Source organism: Hyposmocoma kahamanoa, unplaced genomic scaffold (assembly GCF_003589595.1).
Source record: "Hyposmocoma kahamanoa isolate Upper Pololo Valley unplaced genomic scaffold, ASM358959v1 289, whole genome shotgun sequence".
Lineage (NCBI taxonomy): Eukaryota > Metazoa > Arthropoda > Insecta > Lepidoptera > Cosmopterigidae > Hyposmocoma > Hyposmocoma kahamanoa.
This window is the reverse complement of record NW_020653777.1, coordinates 1,724,460-1,750,299: the sequence shown is the minus strand read 5'-3', so window position 1 is coordinate 1,750,299 and position 25,840 is coordinate 1,724,460. Positions and strand designations below refer to the sequence as shown.

At 41.0% G+C, this 25,840-nt stretch overlaps 1 protein-coding gene across 2 annotated transcripts in view; it reads left to right on the top strand.

The window, feature by feature from the left end:
• Positions 1 to 25,840, top strand: part of LOC113229165 (cilia- and flagella-associated protein 91-like) — a 30,055-nt gene that overhangs the window by 1,798 nt on the left and 2,417 nt on the right. Inside the window, exons 4-23 of one of the 2 annotated variants that reach the window (XM_026462680.1) lie at positions 4,481 to 4,613; positions 7,385 to 7,504; positions 7,833 to 7,933; positions 8,064 to 8,130; positions 8,421 to 8,541; positions 8,881 to 9,049; positions 11,861 to 12,058; positions 12,346 to 12,519; positions 12,737 to 12,921; positions 13,564 to 13,710; positions 14,144 to 14,273; positions 16,022 to 16,113; positions 17,964 to 18,112; positions 18,330 to 18,499; positions 18,809 to 18,931; positions 19,842 to 19,931; positions 21,332 to 21,448; positions 22,140 to 22,259; positions 22,938 to 23,078; positions 25,244 to 25,372. In XM_026462680.1, the coding sequence (XP_026318465.1) occupies positions 4,481 to 4,613; positions 7,385 to 7,504; positions 7,833 to 7,933; positions 8,064 to 8,130; positions 8,421 to 8,541; positions 8,881 to 9,049; positions 11,861 to 12,058; positions 12,346 to 12,519; positions 12,737 to 12,921; positions 13,564 to 13,710; positions 14,144 to 14,273; positions 16,022 to 16,113; positions 17,964 to 18,112; positions 18,330 to 18,499; positions 18,809 to 18,931; positions 19,842 to 19,931; positions 21,332 to 21,448; positions 22,140 to 22,259; positions 22,938 to 23,078; positions 25,244 to 25,372 (2,676 nt within the window). The remainder of the gene's footprint in view (positions 1 to 4,480; positions 4,614 to 7,384; positions 7,505 to 7,832; positions 7,934 to 8,063; positions 8,131 to 8,420; positions 8,542 to 8,880; positions 9,050 to 11,860; positions 12,059 to 12,345; positions 12,520 to 12,736; positions 12,922 to 13,563; positions 13,711 to 14,143; positions 14,274 to 16,021; positions 16,114 to 17,963; positions 18,113 to 18,329; positions 18,500 to 18,808; positions 18,932 to 19,841; positions 19,932 to 21,331; positions 21,449 to 22,139; positions 22,260 to 22,937; positions 23,079 to 25,243; positions 25,373 to 25,840) is intronic. The other variant, XM_026462682.1, reaches the window with a different exon arrangement.

The window sequence follows — 25,840 nt, the reverse complement described above, 5'->3', positions numbered from 1 at the left end:
CAATTTTTTTAAATTTTTTTATGAAGGATATTTTGCAGTTGGCCGCTGATGGCCTTGACTGCGCCGTAAAGCGGATGGAGCGTATGGCGTACTGCGGAGTAAAGGGCGAGCTAAAGGCTCATGACCCCTAAAATAAACTTAAAGCTAAGTAGCGGGCCTGAGGGCGCCCAAGTGGGCACGGACCTCGGCTCAGGGCGCTACTGGAGACTTCCGCCAGAAGGGCGTGCTGTAGGAGAGAATCTACCAGTGTACGTGCTGAAATGAGGGGCTCTACGACCTCGCCGGCGAGGATGGTTGGTGCGTGAGAGACGGGACTGACTAGCGATCTGGTTGGCCTTCAAAGTGGCGAGAGTGATAAGGTCGTCAGGGTACTTTCTTAAGGACTTCCCTTGGCCGACGGGTCCTGTTTACGCGGTGGGGTTGTTCCCTGAGGGGGTCGTAAGAGGATGCAGCCACCACGAGGGGGTTGGGGTGGTGAGGAGCAGAGTGGAAGTATTTCCTCGAAGCCTGTTTCATGAATTGGGCTATTGTGGGGAGCCGTAAATCTATGTGGAGGTTAGCGTTGCGCAGGTACCACGGGGCACCCGTCGCGTTGCGCATGAATCTATTTTGGAGAGCCTGCAGGCGGTGTATTAGCACGGGATTTGCCTGAGCTAATGCGACGCTGGCGTACGTCATGATTGGGCGGATGCAGGTCGTGTACAGTCTCACCTTATTGCGAAGGGAGAGTTTGCTATGCTTGTTGAGAAGGGGATGAAGCGGGCTCATATTAAAGTGGGCGCGATCGCGGACGGTTTTCACGTGTGCTTTGAATGACAGCTTCATATCGAGCGTAACTCCTATTTATTTCCTTTTTATCCTATTTATGTATTTGACCGTGTTCACCCAAGGGATTAGGCGGTCAAAGAGCGAGATCGGGGTGAGGTCTTGTACCCTACGACTGGATAGGTTACTTCGCGTGAAGAATACCGCCGCGCTTTTGTCGGGATTGACTTCGATTCTTCATCTGCGAAACTACTCGCCTAGGCGTGTGGTGGCAGATTGGAGAGCCGCGGAAACTAGCTTGGAGCTGCGCGCTGAATAGTAGAGCGCAGTGTCGTCGGCAAAGAGGGCGAGATTTACTGCCTGATACTTCAGGATATCGCAAGTGTACAGGGAGAATAGGAGAGGCGAGAGGACAGAGCCTTGGAATCCCTCCAGCTCTTACGGGTTGAGGGGAGGAGAGTGCGCCCTCAACTCGGTAGCGGAAAGAGCGGTTCGACAAGAAGTCACGAATGATGTGCACGAGACGATCAGGCACGCCGAGATTGTACAGCTTGTAAAGTAAGCCGTTGTGCCAGACTTTGTCGAAAGCTTTTGCCACATCGAAGAAGAGGGCGCCGGTGGGCATGAAGCGGGAGCGATCGAAACCTTCGGAGATATGTTCCACTATCCGGTGCACTTGCTGGACGCATGAGTGCCTAGCTCTGAAACCGAACTGTTCGTCGGGGAGGAGATTGTGAGACATGACGTAGTCTCTGAGGCGGGCGTATAGGATGCGCTCATAAAGTTTGCCCATGGTGTTAAGCAGGGAGATGGGACGGTAACTGGAGAGTTCAGATGGAGGTTTCCCGGGCTTGTGAATACCGATGACCACCGCCTCTTTCCACTTTTGCGGAAAGATGCAGTTGGTCAGAGCGGCGTTAAAAATTGCAGTCAGGAGACAGATGAGGGCTGCTGAAAGCTGTTTAAGCACCTTGTTGGAGATACCGTCAGGACCTGGGGCTTTGCGGGGCTTAAGGTCCTTTATGAGGAATTCCACTTCCTTTGTGGTGACCGGGGGGAGAGGAGAGTCGGAGGGCGGGAGGGTTGCTCTGAGTTCGACCTCGGATTGTGTGGGCTCGAGCCCCTCTAGGAGCTTTTCCCATCGACTTTGACTTACTTCGTCCATACGCGTCTTTACGTCCCTCTGTAAAGCCCGCAGGAAACGACGGTTTTCGTCTGTGGGGTAAGAGTCGTAAGCACGACTGGCTGCGTTCTTTTCCTTTAGAAGGGCGCACATCCTCCGGTAGGCTCCAGAGACGGTCGTCTGTCGCCGGTGCTGGCCGGGAGCTGTTACAAACGGCGGTTTGTATGTGTCCCTCTAGACGGTCAATAGCACAGTTGGCGTCTACGACTAAAGAAATCTCGTCCGGAATCTGAACTAGGTGTTCAGACTCGAGGAAATTGAGGTCATGACTCAACTTCCCCCAGTCCAACACCGATTTAACGGGGGCGCAAGGGTCAGGGGGGGCTATATCCGAACGAGGGGAGAGGTGAAGGAGGACAGGGCGGTGATCCGAAACTAATTCATGAACGACGTGGATTGAGTCTAATCTGAGGTTAATATTTTTGAATAAAGCTACGTCTAGGATGTCGGGGCGGTAATTTACGTTATGCGGATAGTGGGTGGGCTCTAAGGGTGCTATTATATCGAAATGCATGGATTCGGATAGCGTCATGAGGGTGTTACCGCGCGGGTTGGTGGTGTTACAATTCCATGCAGTATTTTTGGCGTTAAGGTCGCCAGTCAGAATTACAGAATCTCCTAGGGAATAGAGGGCTTGCAGATCTTCGCGAATTAGCGATCGGGAAGTATCAGGGGAAAGATAGGCCGAAATGAGGGTGATCGGTGGGTGACCGGTGGAGCCGAGCCGACACGCCGATGCTGCGATGTACGTTGTAGGGGGTGGGTCGAGAGGGATGCAGTGAAGTGACCGTTTGTAGTATATAATGGTACCGCCGAGAGGCAAGTTTAATCTATCGTTGCGTACCGCGCAATAGTTGGATAACATGGGGGTTCGAGCGGAGGGTTTTAGGAAGATTTCTTGAATGAACAGGACATCGAGTTGGTGGTCTGTGAGGAAGGTTCGAACTTCCTCGCGTTGGCTTGATAAGCCATCCGCGTTAAAAAAGCCTAGCTTTATTGATCGTGACTTGACTCTACTCCTACTGGTTAATGAGTCCATTTAGAGGGAGAACGAAGAGGCGGAGAATTTGCTCAGTGACTCTACGAGCGAGCTGAAACGCGACATGGCTTGAAGACGGGCAGTGCCGTTTCCGTCAGTGGCCCGGAGGAGCGTGGCTAGATTTTTTACTTCGAAGACGTCGAAGGTGCTAACAAAGTGGCTCACGAGGGCCAGGTCGTCCTTAAGGGAGTGAGTCGGTGGTGGTATCGCGGTAGGTCGATGCGCAGAAGGCGCCGATTGTGCTTTTGCCTTAGGGGCAGCGGAGGCGATGGGGCTTGCCTGCTTCGGAGCGGCGGGCGCAGGGGCGTTGGCGCGAGGGATTGCCCACGGTGATTGGGGCGATAGTGGTGCTGAGAGAGCAGGGCTGATGGCCGGGAAGTCGATGTGAGGTTGTGCCCTAGCCTGCTGATGGGCCGCAGTGCGCGCCGCCACCTTGTGGTTAGGGCGGGGGGCCTTAGCACAACCGCGATAGTTCGTGGTGTGAGACTCCCCGCACAGAACACACCGAGGAGGCTCGGTGCACTAAGACCTGTCTTTAGGCCTAGGGCAGGCTGACGTCGCGTGGGAGTCTGCGCATTTAACGCAGCGGGGTTGCGAGCGGCAATTACGGGCCGCGTGCCCGTACAGTTGACAATTGTGGCATTGCCCGGGCATGCCACGTTTGCGCGGAGGCTCAACGGTTAAGCCGGTGAGTTGGCAGCAGGTAGTAAGGTTGAAGACCTTCTTACCTTCGGTTGTGAGGGGGACTAACAATTTAAAATATATGAGATGACTTTATAGTATTGAAGTTAACAAAACGATAGCGCGTTTCAGAGTACAACTAATGCCATCTAGCAGTGGCGCGATACGACTAATTGCATGTAGAAGTTGTACTTGTTACAAGTGTAGTTTGATTTCATGCTAAAACCAAATTTCTTAAATTATGACTGCAAATAACACACTATGACTGCAAATAACACACTAACAAACTAGAGATACTACGTATTGTTTCTTGGGATAAATGACTGTTTATGATTTTTATGATTACAACCACAAGTAAAAGTAATCGTTACCGCGTGCGCCTTCGGCGACAAGTCACGACAAAAATATGAATGTAGAATATAAATCTGAATAGCAAAGAATTTCTTTTTTGTTTAAGAATATATTTTCTTAAAATACACCCAAGAAATTTTGAATTAATTTAAGATTATTTAAATTTGAGATAAGAGGTAAAAATTTCTTGATATAAGTAATGTCCAATTAATTGATTAGAAATGAAATAAAACCTTGAAGAGAACGTATTTGTCTAAAAGTTAGAATAAAGTTAAGAGTAAAATTGTATTAGAAAAAGATAAACAGTATTTTTGTAATGACAATATTTTATTACTTTTAATAAATATTTTTTGAGAATTAGCAAATATTTTGAGAAATTGCTCTTTCTTATTAGTAGAAATCCTTTTTTTCTATGTAGAAATATTTAAGTTTAAATTTAATTTAAAATTAATATATTTCAGTGCTCCATCAAAATTGCCGGCTGCCAAGCCACCTGGACAGATCTTACAACGCTTACCTCGCCAGAGTTGAGCATGCCACAGTTAGTCCCATGCCAAGTCTCACGGGAAAGGATCGATTCAAGTTTTGCACTCTGTAAGTTACCATTATAATTAACTCACAAAAACTACTTGGCAATAATAATTTTGCCAATTTTTCGTTCTATGACTACGTTTCAAGCTTTAAGTTCCAAAATGGTAGTTTTCTATTAAACACTTTTATTACAAAACGACTAAGTTGAATATTTTGTGTCAAAAAATCGTGTCGTCGATATATCCGTTGTTTGCATAAGCTCGTGACGTGAATTCAAGTAGAGAAATAACTACACCACTTAATTGGAAGCATAAAAACGTATTTTATTAAGCAGGAAATTAGAAGGTTAAAGACGCTGATAAAATTGCAGGCACATGCGACTGTCAACTTACGTCTCAAGATAATGGGCACAGTGGCAGTACCCCTCAGATCTTTGCGACTTAAAGCTCTGGGTGACACTGTAATTTATATGGACATGCGTGTCGCTTACCACCACGCACATGACTTGTTCGTTCTAGCACTTGGTATCATAAAAAAAAAATAGGTTAAAATTGAATAGAAAAATTTATTTCATATTATCACTGTCATGCTACAGTTAATAATACAATGTCAAGAGATAATATGATCGTCACTAACGCAAACAATAATAATTAATATAAAATAAAGTAATATAACTACTGCTTGTCTAAATACAACGAAGTCAAGTAAATAAAATTACAATAATTTCAAAAGAAACCACTGTAGAATTCACTATCCAATAAAAAGATTTTAGTCAGGTATCATACGTTACGTCTTTTATAATACTTTTCAGGTTTGTGGGTAGATATTCGTAGAATCGGGGACCTATTACCTGCGTATTTCTCGTTACGAGTTCGGTATGGTATAATAATAATACGGTATAGTTATAATTATATAATAGGTATACTTTTAGTAACATTGAAAAATTAAGAACTTATAAAATAGGCAATAACAATTATAGGTGTAATGTCATACTCGTTATCGTAGAATTAAAATAAAATTAGAGGTCGTTTAAGACTTTTGCCAAGGTTTACCAAGCGTAACGATTAAGTCACATCTTCTATTTTTTTGTAGAGGCCTATGTATAAATAAAGAGCTTTATTTAAGTCATACGCAAGAGAACATAAAGTAAATTAACATAATACCAAATGAAGAAAAAAGCAAAATGGAATCAATTGTTTAAACGTGCCATATTGCACTACTCATTTAACTAATGACACAGCACAAAGCCATAGCAAGATTGCGGTATTGGTATAATAATAATAATAATAATAATAATAATAATAATAATAATAATATAATTATTTATTCAGACAACAACATAATATGGTCCATTAGTGTTAGTATCTTACCAAAATTAACTTAAAAACTATGTTAGTGACAAAGAAAAAATAATGAAATAAAATAAAAATACATGTCAATTCTTTCACTCGCATCCCAACCAAATATACTAACATGAGACTACTTGATCAGGACCCGAATGAAAGACTTCATTACAGGCAAGTCATATCGGTCAGGTATGACCTTTAGAATGCTGTTGGCGCTGCCCCGTAGTCTGCTGAGCAGTGAGGCTGTTCTTTTACGGATGATGGCGTAGAAATCATCCACCCGCGCCTCTGCAAACATGGTAGATGCACTGCAGAAACGAGGCAGCCCCATCAACAGTCTAAACCCATTATTGTACTGGACCCGTAGGGCACTGAGCGATCTTTTAGTATAATTGAACCACAGGCTGCTCGTATAAAAAGATTGGCAGTAGGCTTTGAAGAGTGTAATTTTTACTTGCCTACTGCAACGAGCAAACCTACGTGTTGGCACGTATATTACTTCTGATCGCCAATGCCCTACGTTCCCTTTCAATGTCCTCATGGTCATTAAGGTCGTCGGTAATATAATGCCCAAGATATTTAAAACTATACACACGTCAGATTAACATCATTAAGTTTAATTAATGGTACTGATTCAGGACCTTTACCGGCGGCCTTAAAGACCATGTACACACTTTTTCTACAATTATACACCAACCCATATTTGCCAGCATACCTCTCACAGATGCCCAGCAGTCTCCTGAGAGCCCCCACCGAAGGGCACAGCAGCGCCATGTCGTCTGCGTAGCTGATATTGTTTATAAAAACACTATCAACCGTGCAGCCAACACGCTCATTGCTGAGCTCCACGATCAGGTCGTTGATGTAAAGGTTAAAAAGCTTCGGAGAGCTCAGACCACCTTGTCTCACCCCGCACTCCAACCCGTAATCACCAGAAAAACTGCCTCACCATCTCACATTGTTTACCTGATTGGCATACCAGTACTGGAAGAGACGCTGCACCTGCGCATGCACGCCTGTGCCTGCCATCTTTTCCCACAACTTATCATAAGACACAAGGTCAAATGCCTTTGAAAGGTCAAGGAAGCATGCATACACAGGTGTACGTCTCTGTGTATAGTACTGCACAGTGTGCTTTAAACCCAGAATTGCAGTTTCAGTTGATAGGCCCTTTCTAAAACCGAACTGAGCGTCATGGATGTTTAAATGCTTGTCTAGTTCTGAGTCCAGCACACTATCCAGCACCTTAGCCACCACTGTAGCTAGCGATATGGACCTGTCAATACACATGCTAGTCAGCTCCCTACCAAACAATTTACTAGGGTTGGCATTAAAGTCTCCCAAAACGTATATTGCCTCAACCGAACTATTTTTTTATGTCAGAACCATGCTACAGATACACATAATCATATTATGTCGAATGTTATGCTCGTAGTTAATAACAATTACCACTTGAACATATACACATATATTATTTTCCTTTAACAGGCCCAAGAAAATTACGACGGCAATGCAGACTGTATCCCCGGAATTTCATCCGACGTCTCCCGTTCCAATCGCAACTGATTCTGGTAAACCCAAAAACAAGGGCACTCAGAGTTTGTACAGGTACAATTCTATTAATTATTTCAAGTCGAGCATAGTCAGTTATAATTTAGAATAAGTTACATTACAACATATTTTGAATTAAATGCATTAAATATTTGTAAAGACGGTTGCTTTGTTACTCATACCCCGATGTTAGGCTTCAATAGTCTATCTTTGTCATTGCTTTTTATGTATATTACCTACCTAATAGTGACATCTTTCTAACAAACTTATATTATATATAAACTTATATTATACTATATATTAAACACTATATACATCATTCGTCAATAACAAAGTTATTCCATTTCGTAGTGAAGAATTTTACTAACATTCACTCAATTCGCAGGGAATCCTCAGCCCAGACAATACCATGGCAGCCAGACGCAAAGCCATTAAATGACCAAAAGGGCACGCCCGAGGTTCTTTACTTGGACAAACTAGAGTGGGGTAAGACACATGTATTTCGGAGATGGTAATGAGAACTTAGATCATGGTAATAAAAAATGAGAAACGGTAATGATAAGTTAGAAATTAATTGCATTATGAATAAGGAATCTTAATTTGTCTATTTTTATAGGACCCGGGGATCCATATCGCACGGGTGACCTTCCAGCTGACTTTCATACTACTGAAATAATTAACAAGTAAGTAGGTACATGTTATAAGCGGGTGGTACACGAAAGGAATCCCTCTGCATGACGTATTATTATTATCTTATCATATCATATAATATGTTATATATCTATCCTGTACGTCTGGCGCACTCTATGGCAAGCAACATAATGTATGGCATCGGTACCGGAAAAAGAAGAATGAGTGGTTATTTATTCTCTAAGGCACTATTCCAAATTTTTTTTATATAATAACGCTAACATCGTTTCACGCGTCGAACAATATTATCTGCACATAATATTAATTTACTCCAATGTTACAGAATGCGCCACGCGAGGATTTGGACTGAAGTGGTGGAGGCAGGTGTTTTTCCACGTTGGATGAAAAACAGAAACAATATCATTCAAGACATTGAAACTAAGGATTGGGTATTTAGAGAGGCTGTAAGTTTATGAAGTCTTCATATTAATTTTAAGGGAAAACATATTTGATAATTTACTTTCTTAATAAGTTACGCAGATAATAAATATCTGGCGCTTACGACTTTTTACTCTATATTTTTTCCGCTTCATCCATATTTTTGGAAACTTCCTCAATTATTACATCCTATTTCTCTGACATTCAGAGTAGCAAATAGTCTTCTCACACCTCGCGTTAGATGCCACCGTGAGGCAAGGCGTGACGGTATCAACCGTGGACGCTATTGTTTTATTATTATATTGAAATTTATTACCATGTCACTGATAAATTATATTTGTTATGATATATTAAAATTATAATAGGAAATCGATGAACTCCAAGACATTCGCCTGACCCTCCTCCACAAACTACAGTTAGAACAGCGGCTGAATAAGTGCAATAAAACGAGCTTGAAACTTGCCAAGAGATGGGCCGAGAGAAAAAAGGAGATGGAAACCAAGATTGATCTCATAAGAAGAACGAGAGATAGAGGTATAATAAAATATTTAAGGTCATTCATTTGTGGTAGATACGTAAGTAGGAGGGACGAGTGAAACTACTGCTTGCTAATAGCGTACCGGCGTACCGGTGTATTCAAATAGCGACATTACATATAGGGGTGCGCTTACGCACACATATATAATATTCCTCCCCCTATCTTATATACACGTGATCTATTAACGAATACTAACTTATACGCTAGAAGAATTGTCTATAATTAACTGCAGGCCGATTGCGCTTCCTCCGGGGTGTAATTGGCATGGGACTGGCTCCGTCTGTCTGTAGCGCGGGCACCGCGATCCTTGATCCGGCAACAGGGCTGGCTTGAGCCCCCTGGAACTCGTCATCGTCTTCAGACTGTTCCTCCCTTAGCGGTATTGGCGAGCTTTGCGGCTCCCTTAGTCTTAACCCCGTGCTGTGCTAATTGGGGTTTGCCGGTGATCGAACAGGACCGGGACTACTTGCTATCTCTGAAGTATTTATCTACTTCACGTTCGAATGAGTGGGCAATTTCAAGTCCATCAATATCATTTAAAGTATTTACTGCATCATTCATTTACATTTACACAAGAGATAAGCACGTCAAATAAGAAACTAATTGATGTTGATTTCGAATATGGTACAATGTGGAAAAAAATTTGAAAAAGACAAAACTGAAAATATTAGTACACAGTAACAGCAAAAGAAATCAACGATGCTTTACTTACCTGTATGAAAATGTTCCAAAAACAGAGTTTCAACGAAGGTATTGATAATTTGCAGAATTGTAGAAAAATAAATAAGGAAAAAAAACTTACTTCTCTGAATCCATTTTTAGACGTAAATCAAATCTTCAGAGTTGGCGGAAGGTTACAAGGTGCTCAGGTTAATGAAGACATGGAACACCCGTTTATTCTCCCTCACAAGTCGCCGTTGACACAGTTAGTGATTGACGAAGCACATAGGGCTACGTTGCATGGAGGGCCTCAATTAATGCTTTATTATTTGAGAAGCTGGTGTTGGATTATTATCTCGTTCGTCGGTTTGTGTACAAATGTGTAACTTGCGTCCGCCACTTTGCTCAAACGAGCCAACAAATTATGGGACAGTTACCCATATTAAGGGCATAGACCTTTCCACAGATGCGGCGTAGACTATGCTGGCCCAATCAGCGTGCGCCTTCAAAGGGTCGCAGTTATCACTCCACACAGGGCTATATATGGCTGTTTGTGGCCACAAAAGCCATACACCTCGAAATGGTCAGTGATATGACTGCACAAAGCTTTTTAGCTACATTTAAAAGGTTTGTTGCACGAAGGGGTCATGTTGCAGATTTGTGGAGTGATAATGGCACTACCTTTGAGGGAAGCGCTAGGGAATTAAAGAAACTGTTAAATGCGGAAAGGTCTAGAGCTGTGTGCTGGTCTAGTTACTGATAATGGTGCATGACTAAAATATGTTTTGTATGTGTCTTCGGAGATCGCAGTAACGGCCGACCCGCTATCAATTTCAAATTTTAGTTGAACCCCCGATATTGATACCGTTTATGTCATCGGTTCTCCTTTAATTAAACAAATATTAAAACACTCACCGTCGTCGTCATCGCCCTTGTCCACAGCACCCGATTCTACATAGTTAATTTTTTTACACATCCTGCGTAGATGACCGGTAGATTTACACTTTTTACACTTAGACTTAGCGAAATGACACTGTGACTAGTCATAATTATAAAACCCGCACATTTGACAATGCTATTTGTCTACTGTAGCGACGGTTCGGGCCGAGATCACACGCCCCCGTGTCAGCAGAATTCTAAACAGCTGATCATGGGTTGGCGCGAGTTGTGCGGCAGCGGCGCCAGCGCGCGCGCGCCCTCATTTCTCTGCCAACTCGACCGCCTTGGCCAAAGTCAAGTCCTTAAGGTTATGTGCGAAGAGCTTATGCTTCTCGGGCCCCGATACCATGCCCATGACGAATCGATCACAGAGTGTTTCCTCCACGTTACTAAACTCATAATGCGCCGTCAGGCCACGGAGTGTCTCGGCCCACTGAGCGTACGTTTCTCCTTGTTGCTGCGTAGACGCATAGAACTTATAGCGCTCACCGAATCTACAGCGCTTCAGAGTAAAATGACTGTCCAGAACCGTAGGATATCATCGTAGGGTACGTTTTGTAACGGCTTAGGCAGCGCGAAATCCGCCGCAAGTTTGTGCGTACCATCACTGAGTGCACTAAGCAGGTTCGGCTCGCCTCTCGCTCTCCTCGTTCCCGCAGAATCGATTTTCTGGTCGATGTTATTTGCAATGAACCACTGTGATATACGGCACTTGTATGTTTCCCAAGTTTGGACATTGTGGTCCAACGCCGACAGGAGGCCGAAAATTGAACCGGACATTTTTTTGTGGGTACGAAACAACAACAAGTGGTTAGTCGTCGTACAACGAGTGGGTAGTCGTCGCTACTGGTAGATGCGTAAGTAAGAGGGACGAGTGAAACTACTGCTAGCTAATATAATACTGGCGTGTATTCAAATAGCGACATAACATGTAGGGGTGCGCTTACGCACACATACATAATAATTGGTGTATTATTTTTAGTGTCTAGGTTCTTAAAGATGTTTGACCAAATCAAGCCTTGATCAAACAAGCGAGCGAAGGCGAGAAGCAGAAATATAAAATGAAGTAAATTTAATACGTCTTATTAAAAATTACAAAAGCAATGTAATTCATCAATTGTTTTTGTCGTGTGGGAAGATTTTGAACTGTGTGTTAGTTGGCATGTTGACTGTCAAAATACATAGCATTAATACTGTTTTTCTATCAGAACTCCGCAAGTTAACCGCTCTCCACGGAGGCGGAGGTCACCAAGGTCAAGTACAGCGCCTACGGTCATCACGCGGCATGGGATCTATCACTAAAGCCGTGTTTGATCCCACTTCCGACACGTACGCACCAATTGTTAGACATGGGATCCAGGCGCGATTGAAGCAGACAGAGATTACTTATGATCCTTCGTTGCTACGTAAGTTGTTTCTTCGCTAAGTTGATAGTGTTAATTAGATAAGTAAATAGAATATTTACACACAGACACACACCCACATATAATTATATCTTCTTTTACGAAGTCGCCTAGTCGAGCATAAAAGATGGATCCAGAGACGGACATGTATCAAGTTTTCAGATTCTTGTATCTAGTAAAAATTTGTGTGTTTCTTACTAGAAATGAAACAGAGGATCCGTTGTTTAATTACTTCAGTGTCCCTCCGTCCTGTAAGGACTTTTATTTCAAACGTATTTGCTTTCCATTAGTACTGGAAGACCACAAAGCAATAAACGCAGTTCCAAAGTGGCTCTTGGAGTGCGGTCAAGACTTAAAGAAGACCTGTTCTGGACACCCACTTCCTCGCGACCCCATGGTTCTCTGTGAACGAGAGACCAAGTGGAGTGAGAAGTTTCTAGAAGTACTGCATGAAGATCTTAGAAGTAAGTGTAATTTGAGATCTCAAGCAAAAACTTAGAAGTATTGCTGATTTTATTACATAGGTACATTACATTTAGAACTCCGACAATCCTACGATTTACAGAGCCGTCATCCAGGACAGTCAGCAAATATCAATTTGAAACAACGGGTTGCAGTTTGGATCGTCCCTTAATTAACTGACAGACTATTTAGTGACAGTTACAACTCTGTGCCTTGCAGAAGCCCGTCTCGGCGCTGCAATGATATCAGCGGGTCCACTTCACGTGTTGAAGCCACGTCGTTTACTAGAAACACCCCGCCCAGTCACGCCTGAGGTGGACGCCATCACTGAAGCCGACGAAGAGTGCCATCAATCTGCATTGATATTGCAGAAAATAATCAGAGGACGCGCTGTGCAGTGTCTGGTAATTTTTTATGGCAGTAATGGGATGATTCAGATTCATTTATTTCTCAAATATAATATTACAGTATAAATTGCACTACATGTCAAAGTATAAGAAATTATATTGAGATCGTCAAACAATAACGAAAATTATAAGATGAAAAATACACAATAATTATAAAGTTTACAATTCATTAATTGTTGTCATTAAAATACATTTCAAATATAATTCTCCATCAAGGATCGTCATAAGTTGATAACAAATACACAGAATGGTAATGATAAAGTGTAACTCAATATGGGTTCACGGACCGTCATGAAATTATGTAACGAAGGTAATGAGTAGTAACAAATTGTCATTAACAAATGGGCATGGTAATGATAATAATTGTGTGTTTTGCGTATAAGTAAGTAAGTAAGGAGTTTATTTGTATGTACATAAAAACAAATACAAGGGGCACTATTCATTATTTAAAAAGATTTACTTGTATTTTTTCAAATCACCAACAACAATCGCCTCGCCAACTATACATATAAGGAAACAACGCTCCCTTATTCATTTCACTGCGCGATATAGGCATATTGCAGAGTTTTGTAGAATATTATTCTTGTATGTAGATTAATAAACGACTCAATTTTCATTTCATTAAATGATTTCCATCAGATGTACGAAGGGCGTACGCGTGCCGCCGAACTGACTGAAGAGTTGAAGACGACACACGGCCTGCAGAAGGAGGACAAGGTTCGAATTGCCATGGAGGAAGCTAAAGCCAGAGATTACAATGCACTAAGAAATGAAACTGAACAGAAGGTATGAGTAATAGTAATAGTAATAACGCACACACTCAACATAGCCCCGCACTAGGGAAACCCTGTGTCGCGGGTGCCATGGACACACACACAGACAACTACAAATTACACCCAAACTCACGAGAGATATAAATGTAGGCCATACAAATATTTCTCCCGGCCCGGGTATCGAATCTGTATAATCGAACCTGGGACCTATGCGTGGCAGTCCGGCATGGTAACCGTTCGACCACGGAGGCAGTTTCTCGGCAATGACCCTCGCGAGTCGAATTTTGGGGATTGTCGGGTATAGGCGTTGGATATTATGAGAAACCTTTTAATACTTTGAATATTTCTGATATTTTACCACTAGAACCTTTAGCTTTTCATATTTTGGAAAAAATATAAAAGAAAATTTTCTTTTTCTCAAATAATTATTCTTCTGATCTCCCCAGGATGACGCTGTGACCGCGTTAGTGGACGAGCTGTGCGGCGGCGCTGTTTCCGCGGCTTTAGACTTCCTTGAGAAAGAACTGCGAAGACTTAAAGAGGAGCGGCGGCAACATGCTTTTATACTTGTTGCATGTAATACTCTTGCCACACAGACGCGGTAGCGGGAGCGTTCCGGGGCCGGATTATTTGTAATGTTCGAGTTCATGCACCTTGCCACATTGAAACCGGATGGCTAAACGGTGCCGGCCGGAGCCGAATGCTATGACAAACACGCGCGGGATCCCGGGCCGAATGCGGCGCGGATGCGGGCGCAAAGCTGTGTTCTATTGAATTCTATACAACCGTCCACACAGAGCGGCAACGGCGGAGCGCGGTCCCGGAGCGGAGCTTTAGCGGGATTGCACGTCGTATTTTTTTACAACTCGTGTCTTTATTAACTTTCAGTATGAATTCGACCGAAATTTCTTTTGCGTTTCTTCCATAACGCGAATAAAAGCAGAATGTTTGTAAATACTTTAGATGGCCTTATGGTTCTTTCTTTAAAATCTAAGTAGAGAATGAAATGTGGTTGCTTTTGAGTGTCACACCAGCCGCCTTCGCGCCGCTGTCCGCCGCGAGCTATGCGTGAGACCGCTGTGTGGCACGCACCGGTATGCATTCGCTTCTGCCTTCGGACCGCCTTTCCCGCTGTACCGCGTATGTGTGACCTGAGCTTAAGTGTTACTACATTAAGAGCACTAATATCCGGTAGATTGATTGCTTTTCTATTAAGTGACTGCAGCGTGTTCATACCTCAATTTTTGTCGTTTGTGAATGTTTATTAGCAATACCTCTCGTTAACGGTGGTTACCCTTCATCATGAAAAACCTGTGTGTCGAAGAAGATTCACAAGCGTTAAAGGCGACCTGTGTCTAATGATTACTAACTTTATTGCTCGACTCATAAACATAACTTCTTCAGTGCCAATGTGTATATGACTTTAATATTTACTAGTAAGTACTGTCATGTCTTATAATGATGGGCACAGTGATAGTGGCCTTCAAATCTCTGCGATTGAAAGTTCTTAACTGCCACTTGCATCACCACTAAAGCACAACTTGTTCGTCCCATCACTTCTTATCACAAAAACTATCCACACCTAATCTTCAATTAAGTAAAAACCTTCGTCTGAAATCCCAGCATTACTGTATCGTAATTTGTTGTATATTTTTTAAGCGTAAGCGATTTTATTACGGGTAAATTTAGGATCAAAGTTGTGTAAAATTAAAAAAAAAAAAGAAAAATATAATTACTTTGTTTGGAATTTTTGGCTTTTATTTTTATATGATTAAAAATAAAAGCCAAATAAAAGCCGGGATTTCCGAAGGAGGTGTTATCCACTCTATGTTTATTACTTGAAGTTTAGATAAATATACTCTGCCTATTTCAATTTATAGCTATTATTTTTGACATAGTATTATTTATTAATGAATATTTATAATTATTGACTTTTTTTATGATACCAAGTGACAGGATGAACAAGTGTTGCGTCTGGCGGTAAGCGACACGCCTGTCCATAACAGTTGCAGTGCCGCTCAGAGCTTTAAATTGCAAAGGTCTGAGGGGCACTGCTACAGCGCCCGATGTGCCAGCAATTTCACCAGCACCCTTCAGAATCGAACCCGCGACCGCGTCCAGCGCACACGGATTTTGCCCAGGTCGATAAACAACGTCTAGTTTATGTCTTGACTACAGAGAAGTGTGGAGTACATAGCCCTTGCTGATTTTAAGTACGCACCAAAAATTTACAAACAATTCACACAAAAAGGAAACATATAGGTACCTATGTAGCTCGCAAAAGAGCTACATAGGTGTAGTAATAAAATAATCTTCTGCTTTAGTGCGCGAAAAGCAGATGCGAGAAGCAGCAGAAGCTGGTCGTAGACAGAAAGAAGAACAGCGACGCCGAGAACACGACGAAATGTTTAAACAGGTAAAATTTCCAACTTCTTTATTTATATTTCAAAATGAATTGCCGTTACAGTTAATTACAAAAGGTTTCTGCAAAATACAAATGTCACTACACAACAACACGTTTATAGAAATATTATAAGAAAGCAAAGGATCTAAGTTCACAGCAGTCTGTAAAGAAGTAAGATTACGGTATGTTACCTTACATTATATTACTTTACAAATATTTTGGCCGCTATAGATTGTTAACCGATTTAATACTTTATTATTATTAAGTATATGTTAGTAAATTGGCAACACGCCTTCAATATGTTTAAATTCTTAATATTAATAGTAATAATAGCGGGCGATTCTCAAAGTTATGATCTTTAAAAGCCGAACATACTTTACTGCTAACCTGCACAATGAATGTAAAGTACTTATAGTAAGACAACTTTTTGTTCTGCGGACACATCTGCGTAAAAATCAGTCACTACCTTACTCCATTGCTACTGCAACAGTCGAAGAGGAGCGCTCATATATCCTCAGGTAAAATGTCGCACTACATGGGCTAAACACCAATGTAAAACTCTAAGCTGTAAATTATATAATAGGGTAAACAATGTAACTCACACTCGTACCCTGTCGAAGTATGCAATTAAAAAAGTGCTCCAAAAGACACGCTTTTAACTGTAAATAATGACACTGAAAATGTGTTAATATGAAGAAATCCACATCATCTACACAAACACGCACTCGCACACGCACACGCACACACACACACACACGCACACGCACACACACACGCACACGCACACACACGCACTGAATCCTTTGATTATTTGTTAGGGAAAATCCGAACGACAATTACTAGAATAGACACAAATTGATTAAAAATCTACGCGGTAGTGCGGAGCGCTGTGTGCTATACCCTGCGAACCGCAGTCAGTTTGTCAGCGTGTTTGACGGCGCGTGTTTTCAGTGCAACGTTAAAAACTGCAGCTCCGCGCTTCTTCGCGGGGCGCGGTGCAGTGTGTTAATCGCCTTATCGTTTTTTGTTCTCAAGCACCTTGTAATGTAATTTTTTTTATTAAATAAAATAAAAATAAAACAAAGGCAGAACACAGAGAAACATTCTTCATACCCTTGGGCATAATAAAGCCGCATGACATCATACGTTAAAAGTGCTTTCCTCACGTGAAAATTATAACAATAATACGAACTATATGAAACAAATTATGTAAAGGGCTATTTGTAAAATACTAATTACCTCGCAAGGCTATATTACTAACATCATAAATAATAACATTTGTCCACAAAATAAACTTTAAGGTTTTTATTATACTATGTGACACTGTCTGGTAGTAAAGTAGTCATTCAAACGTGCAAGCGCTCTCCTCGCCCCCCACTTGCGCTCCTGCGATTGCACAGAGTTATCACCGTTGAAAGTGATCAATTTAAATATTTATATTTTTATACGAAAGTAAAATATGATGAATTATTAATACTTATGGAACAAAAGTTGTTTATAATGTTAGGAATATAGTCCTGCAAGGTTGTCAGTATTTTACAAATAAACCTGTCATATAAAGTCTTATTTAGATGTAAAAAAGCTACTATTGATTTCGTTCGTAAAATCGTTAAACCTCTCTCCTAAAAAATTGTCATTGTGCACATGTGATTTATTACACCCAGAGTGCGACTTTTTTACTGTTAAATTTACTGTCCTATGCAACCGAGGTTTCCTCAAAAAAATTAAGACAAATCAGAAATCATCCATATAGTATATTGTTAAGAGAAATAATGGTTTCTGCTTTTTCATATACGAGTGTTGGGGGCCATCCAGTTACTTATTTTAACGTGAATCGCAGTAAAAACCCCTTGAACCTTCAGGTACTTGGTGTAACTCAAGAAACAGTAGAAGCGTACTTGCAATCGATAATAGAGGAAGGCGTGACCATGGGAGCCGAGGAGGAGGGCCAGGAACGAGCCAAGCTGCAGGCGGATAAGATTGATAAAATCAACAAGGAACATGAAGGAATGTAAGTGTAGAGTTTTATTAACTATTCGTTATCAACACAAGAAAAATACGTAATAAAATTTTAATACACTTTCAGAGAGCAATTAACAAGCAAGTACAAACAATAAGATGATTACAAAGAGAGTTCAGCAAGAAAGTGCGCTTTCAACCTTTTCCGGACAATCAAATCATTACCTTACATTATTTTTAATTAAAAAAATCTTATATAAATTTACCAGGTCCACGGCAGAAACGAATGAACTTGTGGCCGAGTTAGTCCAGCAGTTCCTTCTCCCCGACGCGCATAAGGCGGCATCTCGGAACCAGATCCAAAAGGTGCAGCAGGCCAAACTCGAAGCCGCCAGGAGGACCATATTCGGACTGCTTGATCAAGCTGAGATACAGCCTCGTAAGTTTCTGACTGTTACGGACGGCCGAAGTTCACCTGGTCAGTCAGAGCAAAGGTTCAAGAATTACTGAACCTCACGAAATAGTTTCGCGCGCTCTGATTGGCTGGGAGAGCCCGCAGCATCATTAATTAGGCCGGTACGGTGTCGGAGACGCATTGAGAAATGCGCTGCCATATTCAGAGGTGTATTTTCTAGCATAAAATATACATTGATAAATTTAATGTCCCCTGTTTTGTCGTACACCGTATGCGATAATCTAGCACATTGTTAGTAATTGATGCTATAGTCTAGCACATTTATCATTTTAGCGGCAACCTGCATCCGTTGTGGTACTCCACTGGACGAGCTTTGTCGCTGTACTCGATGCCAGATCGTCATGCCGCCCAAGGAGACCACCTCCAGAGATGATCCCCGCTGGATTTATTCTCGGCGTAACTACTTACTAACACTTTTATTAGCTCGACAGTAGCTGAAAGTACTAGGAAGATAATGACCCTGTGTCGATCATGACCTATGCGTAATGCATTCGCACATATCAGTGTGCGACTTAACCATCAGTGCCGTGAACGTTAGGGAAAAATTATATTGTTCTATTTTGTACCAAACTAGCTGTTCCTTACCATACAAGTGTATAAATTAACTAGCGATGCACGGTACTAAATAGTATGGCACTGATTTTTATGTGTCGGCCCGGATAATATACGCGAATTGTATCGCAAGACTGAAGCGTCAATAATGCATCAGATATAATGTTTTTATTTAAGTGTCAAATCAAAAACTTTTCAGTCTGCCACTCTGTAGAATAAACGTCAGCCAGCATTCTCCTTTATATAGATTACTTTCGTATTGCAACGGGATCAGAATTAAATTTGATTTATTTTTGGGTTCTCTTGCCTCAGCAAGGAATAATGAACATAAAACGCTTCATGATTTGTGAGTTTTCATTTCTAATTCTGTTGATTTTTTATGTAGTTACTCGTATATTCATATTTTTTAAGCGAACGTTAGTAATGTATGATGTTGTGTTCACTATTGTAAGGAACTACACAATGTACTGTATATTTAAAGAGCTTGTTGTGTACGTATTGTGTATGTTTCAAGATGTGACCAAAAAGAAAAAAAAAAGCACTCACATCGCTTCAAAACTTGAGTAGATTGATACAAAAAATTAATTCAAAACAAGAATGTATGCGACTCATTGCCGATCTAGACTTTACACCTTTCCACTTTCATTCAACATCATCATATCAGCCGGAAGACGTCCACAGCTGAACGTAGACCTCCCCCAAAGATAGCCAGATTAGCAATATCAGCATTTAATTAAGTATTCATGTACGACAGGTCGTATTCGTCCACCCGAGAAAACCATGGCGGAGCGTTACCCCTCATACCACGAATTCAGGTGTATGCTCAACGACCTTCTTGATGACGGTAAATATATAATGCTATTGGTTGTCGTCGTAAAGAATTATAAACCAGCATAATATAGACTAGAATATTAGACATGTGATAAAATTTCAAAGTTAAAACCTTCAAGCAAACTATATTGAGAAACTTAACACGATACATTATATCGCAAACCGACTTTAAGACTAACACAACTTAAAAAATGGCAAACGTTTCAAGTAAAACAGTAACTATGATGTTTTGAATTCGAATAAATACTCTACCGATCAACCGTCAAAAATGACATTATTATCTAACTTCAAACTGAGTGAGTATAATGTTGCAAAATTTTTTCGAATTTTTTTCCCGAAAAGCTGAGATATATGAGTTGAGATGTTGTTAGATGTGTTTCTGTATGCGTATGCGCCACAATAAAAAAAAATAGCCTATATATAGCCCACTGCCACCAGGACATCAGAGGTGTAAACCCGCATTCGAAACCACATCCTCCGCCTCTCAGGCGGTTGACCTATCAAAACAAACCATTAGGGCGCATTTATTAGCGTCGCGGGCACTTGATCTATGCGGCGGCTGGGCGGCGGCCGGGCGGTTGTATTATTCAAAGGAATTTAAATGTTGTTGCCGTTTAACTGCCTCCGTGGCCGAACGGTTACTGACTGCCACGCAAAGTTCTCAGGTTCGATTCCGGGGTCGGGAGAAATATGTATGAATTATGTATATGGCCTACATTTATTTCTCTCGTGAGTTTGGGTGTAATTTGTGGTTGTCTATGTGTGTCCATGGCACCCGCGACACAGGTTTCCCTAGTGCGGAGCTATGTTGAGTGTGTGCGTTATTATAGTGTGCATATATTATAAGCGTTGCTTAATAAATAGAATTCAGTTTCGCCATTAATGTACATGAGGGCGTGGTAACTGGGCGATCGCCGCGCGAAAACTTTATCCGTATAACTAGACGCTTAGGCTACCACGGCTTTAGTTTTTTTATATAAAAATTAAGTGCGTATTTGACTTCCATCTCACCTGATGGAAAGTGACGATCAGGTCGACGATGTAGCATGCACACCTAAATAATTCCTACTCACTCTCGCCTTGAAAAGGTTCGAGTTATAGCGTTCGGGGAATAAGTCCGCCGGCTGGGAATTCCACTCCCTAGACGCTCGCCGTATAAATGTGGAAGCGCAACGCTTCGTGCGATTTCTGGGAATATCCACAACATAGGGATGGAGTCCCGGCCCACGTCTAGTTCCCCAATGATGGAAAGGGGAAAGTGGAATCAAATTATGCAATTCCATCGCACACTCTCCGTTCTATATCCTGTAAAAACATAATAATGTCCAAAATAATAATATTTTTTACTTGTGACACTGTTGAAGTCGCTACACGATACATTACAATGTAATAGTTTATTATTGTCTTCTTCAGTTGTCACCAAAGTTAAGCAACGCCGGGCTGAGAGAAAAGAAGTGAAATTTGAATACGACAAGCACTTTAAAGAAGAATTGGCGAAACAGATCGAAATCAAGGAGTTGGTCAATTACGGTTAATATACGATAGTTTAAAAACTATGTATTTATAGATGTTGTTTTAACTTAGGTTTGATGGAACTCATGCTAAAATATTGATCCTTTTTTAATATTTGTCGCATCGTTGTCACAGCAACGCCACCTATCGACTAGTGTGGTGAAACATGAAGCAGTACGCTTGGATGTGGTCGATACAGAGCTGGCAACACCAGCTGTGACAGTTGTCCGTTGTAATGTTGGTAGTAGTAGAGTCATCATCAACCCAACTATACGTCTCACTGCTGGGCACGGGTCTCCTCTCAGGCGAGGTTTTAGGGCATAGTCCGCCACCCTGGCCCAATGAGGGTTGTGGACCATCTTGGACGTACAGGTAAATTTCAAATTAAACATCGCACATAAATTCCGAGAAACTCAGACGTGCGAGCCCAGATTCTAACTCACGATCTCTGCTTGAGAGGCGGTCAAACCTTATTATGCTACCACGACTTAGAAGTTGCGTGAAGTATACAAATGTATCTTCTACTACTCTGGGGGTCTACTCGACCTAATTAAAAGAATGTCAAGTGTGAAGCTTCATTCGCATCATGCGTTTTTTAATTTTGTCGAGTATTACTTATTTTACAGCCTGCAGTGCCCGGTGGAATGCAATCTCGTAATAGACCCTTTTGCCCGGGAGTCAAATAATATAGAACACAAAAAAATTACAGTGTTCGATGTGGCAACTGGAGCGATAATTCTACCAGTGAAGAAGAGTGACTACCGCTACGTGATGCGGCACATCCGACAGGACGCAATTGAGAGGACCGAGGAACCATACAAAGTGCCATGTGAGTTAATTAAAAATACATTTTTTATCTGTACTCGTCGAGTCTTCGGATTGGATAACTCAACGGAACTTATGGGCGCTCTTTGCGTACAGTATAATAAATACAAATAATTTATTGTTCTTTTCCACCTTAACAATACATTTTACAGAGTACTAAAACTAAGGAACATCGCACAATTAAATTGTGAGATGGAACATTGGTGCCTAAACTGGGTTGGTAGTTATAAGATCTAATGATCTAATAAGGATAACCACAGATTCTAAAGCAAACAGCGACTCAAATACAAACCTTCAGCTTGTTAGATAAACCTCCGGATCGTTGACATGCCGTATGCCATAAATATGGTATTTATACATCTTCCAGGTTATTTATTAATTCTTCAGAGAGACGGTAATGACGAATGAAATCAATAACTCTGGAAATTGTGCCGTGAAAACCTAGAACATGCTTCCCTGAAATTTTATTCGAAACGTCACTGCCTTTTCTACTAACACCGACGATATTATAATTGGGAAACTTATAACTCATTTGATACATGCATCTTTATACCATCTTATATTATTTCATAATCTTTATTTGCACCAAATCATGCCTTATCTTCGGAAGAGGTATAAGCGTAGCGTAGAAGTAGAATGCACGATATAGCTTGTTTTCGGACTGAACCAATAACCTTTACAGGTTCGAAAATCCTGCCTTCAGAGATACGCCGCCGGGTCGAAAAGGAAGAGGCCGAGAAGGACCCGTACTGCAAGTGCGTCACGCCGCCCATGGTTGACAAAGAAGAATACGGCGAAAACGAAGAGAGTGAAGAGTCCTTTGGTTAGTACATTTCCAAGGCTTACTGTAATAGTCTGTCTTTTTTGAAGACTAAAGTAAAATGTTTGAATTGTGAATGTTACGACGTTCTAATGATTACTAATTGCGTTATTGCCTTCTACATTCTTATTTTGACAGTTGATCTACTAGTACGAGTTTATGCATATACATTTTAACAAGAATATGCTGATAAAATGAAAAACTTTAAAATATGTCTTCTCTTTGTATTTTTAATAGACATAGTTCTAATTTAATGCAGTGCATAAAAATTGGCGGCTTAAATGAGCCTGTGCCAGCAGTTGGACGAATAATGGATCGATGATAACTGATTTGAAATAAATTCGGCTATTTATTGCAAGCGTAACCAACATTCTTTCAAGACAAGCAATCAACTGTCATTTTACTCGATCTTCTAAAAGATAGACTATAGATTAACGCGGCCTATCTCAAAATCTACTGACTTTATCACGAAGATGGTTTTAAAAGAACTGAAACACATCTAAAGAATCCATGTTGTCACGTTTAAATTTTAACCAATAAAAAGCTCGCTGTTTTTTTTGCAATAATTTTTAGCACATTCTGAATGCAGCTGTATTACAAAGAAAATATAAACTATTTTGGTTTAAGCTACTGTTCTTGCAAAGCAGCGATTTCCTCCTCGACTCAGGCAGGCATAGAAAACTGAACTTTATTTGATTTCAGCGCATCCGTCTCTTTCGTTTGCAGGGAGGTAAAGACAGAAGGTTTCATTTTAAGTTAAGGCGTTACGACTATTGCTACTCTAAAAGAGACACAAAGAAAGAGACAGATGCACTGAATTTTAATTATGTTTAGTTTGCAATATTAAGGACACGTTCTTGTCATGCGTCTTGGAATATTGGGAAAGATTTCATGTCTCATGTTGCACTGGCTCTGCCTAACCTTCAATACGGAACACAGCATTGTTGCATGTAATAAGTAGAGACTCGATTCGGTCTCAAAAATCCCGGGAAAAGCGAGATTTCGAAGACCGTTTGGAAAACTGGTTTCCATATTTATAGGGTAGGTGTTTAAGCAGTCAAAACATAATATTTTTATGAAGGTCTTTATTAACTTCAATTATAACATCAAAAATTACTTACGAAAGTTTATTTTTTTGTAATGGGCACGTAAGAAACCAAGAGTGTTTAATTTAGATTTTATGTTATCGTTGTTCAATCTCCATAGATTATACCAAGCACCACTCAACAGTGTTACCATGTCTATGTAACCAGAATAAAACATGTTGGTTTAGTAAACTTTTTATAAAATCATCATCAACACGCGTTTTCCAAGGGTTGTGAACCATCCTCGATGTGCAGTTTTCATCACGCTGTTTTCCTGCACCGCTGCCTCTGCTTGGGAGGCGGGAGGATGAACCTTATTGTACATTTATATCCAGTATATAACCAGAAGAAGAGACGAAATAAGGGCCATATATTCCTAGTAACACATTAGCGATACAGCTCTTATAAATATGAACTCCCGTGCACTGAAATATAGACAGGCCAACTGCTGACCTGTGTGTACGTCTCCGTATATTCCAAAAAATATTCTGTTTTTGTTGTAATAAAGATAATATCTCTAACAATGCCTTGCTGTTCTACTCGGTGGTGTGGGAAAAACAGCAAAACATCTAATTACAAAAAAACGGAATCACATTTCATCGGTAATTAAAAATTAAATATGTAATTTTGCAATTTTCGTCCATTATAGCAAAGCTCAAGTTAGCTGGTCAATTTGAAGTGAAACTGTGGACGACACCCGTCAATTGTTTCGAACTCCGGCTAGCCAATCGGAGCGCAGTTGTCACAGTAATGATATGGCAGAATAGTTTTCAAACAAATTAAATGACATTTCGTCTCTATTCCTGGTTATATACTCGATGTACATTTACTATTACTGTTTAATTAACTCTTAACTTGCGGAAGTTAATTGGCCGTCCATAAGAACCGGAAATAGGTCCGTCTCAGTTCCGCGACTACCGCAAATTTAAGAGTAGGAACTTTCTCAGAATTTTCGATATTTCCGACACTGAAAACATCAGTCTCGGGTCTCGAGAATGCCAAAATATCGTCGAGACTCCAAAAGCCTAGTACTTACTTGGTTATTTACACTCGATTTTTTTTTTGATCGATTTTTCTCCCCAGATCTGAACAATCCCGAGCATCGGAAGATTCTGCTACCATCAAAGCTGCGAGCACTCGAGGAGTTGCGCAAGTGCAAGTGCGACACCAGCCGTGAGTCCATGAGCCATGACAGCTGGTTTGGTAGCCTAGGTAGGCCATCTTGCAACTTGGTCTTTTTAACGAGTATAAATGAAATTGGAAATTTAATGATGTTTGATTGGTTGAGACTATAAATAGACACGTGAGCGGGAATGATTGTAATTGGTTGTATTGTCGCCGCGCTGAAATGTGATTGGACGAGGTCTGAATAGATAGATAAGCATTTAGATAGATAAGCATTTATTCAGCACCATTACATTATAGCATTTCATACAACAAGAGTAGAAACTTTACAACAAATAAGCACTGAAAAGGTTTCGGCTCATGAATAGATACGTGAGATGGAATTATTGTAATTGGTTGTGTTGTGGCCGCGCCAAAATGTGATTTATTGTTTGTTTTATTATTATTTTTTTATAACACCAGGCGACGGCACGAACAAGTCGTGCGCCTGTTGATAAGCTACACGCCTGTCCATAACAGTTGCAGCGCCACTCAGAGCTTTAAATTGCAAAGATC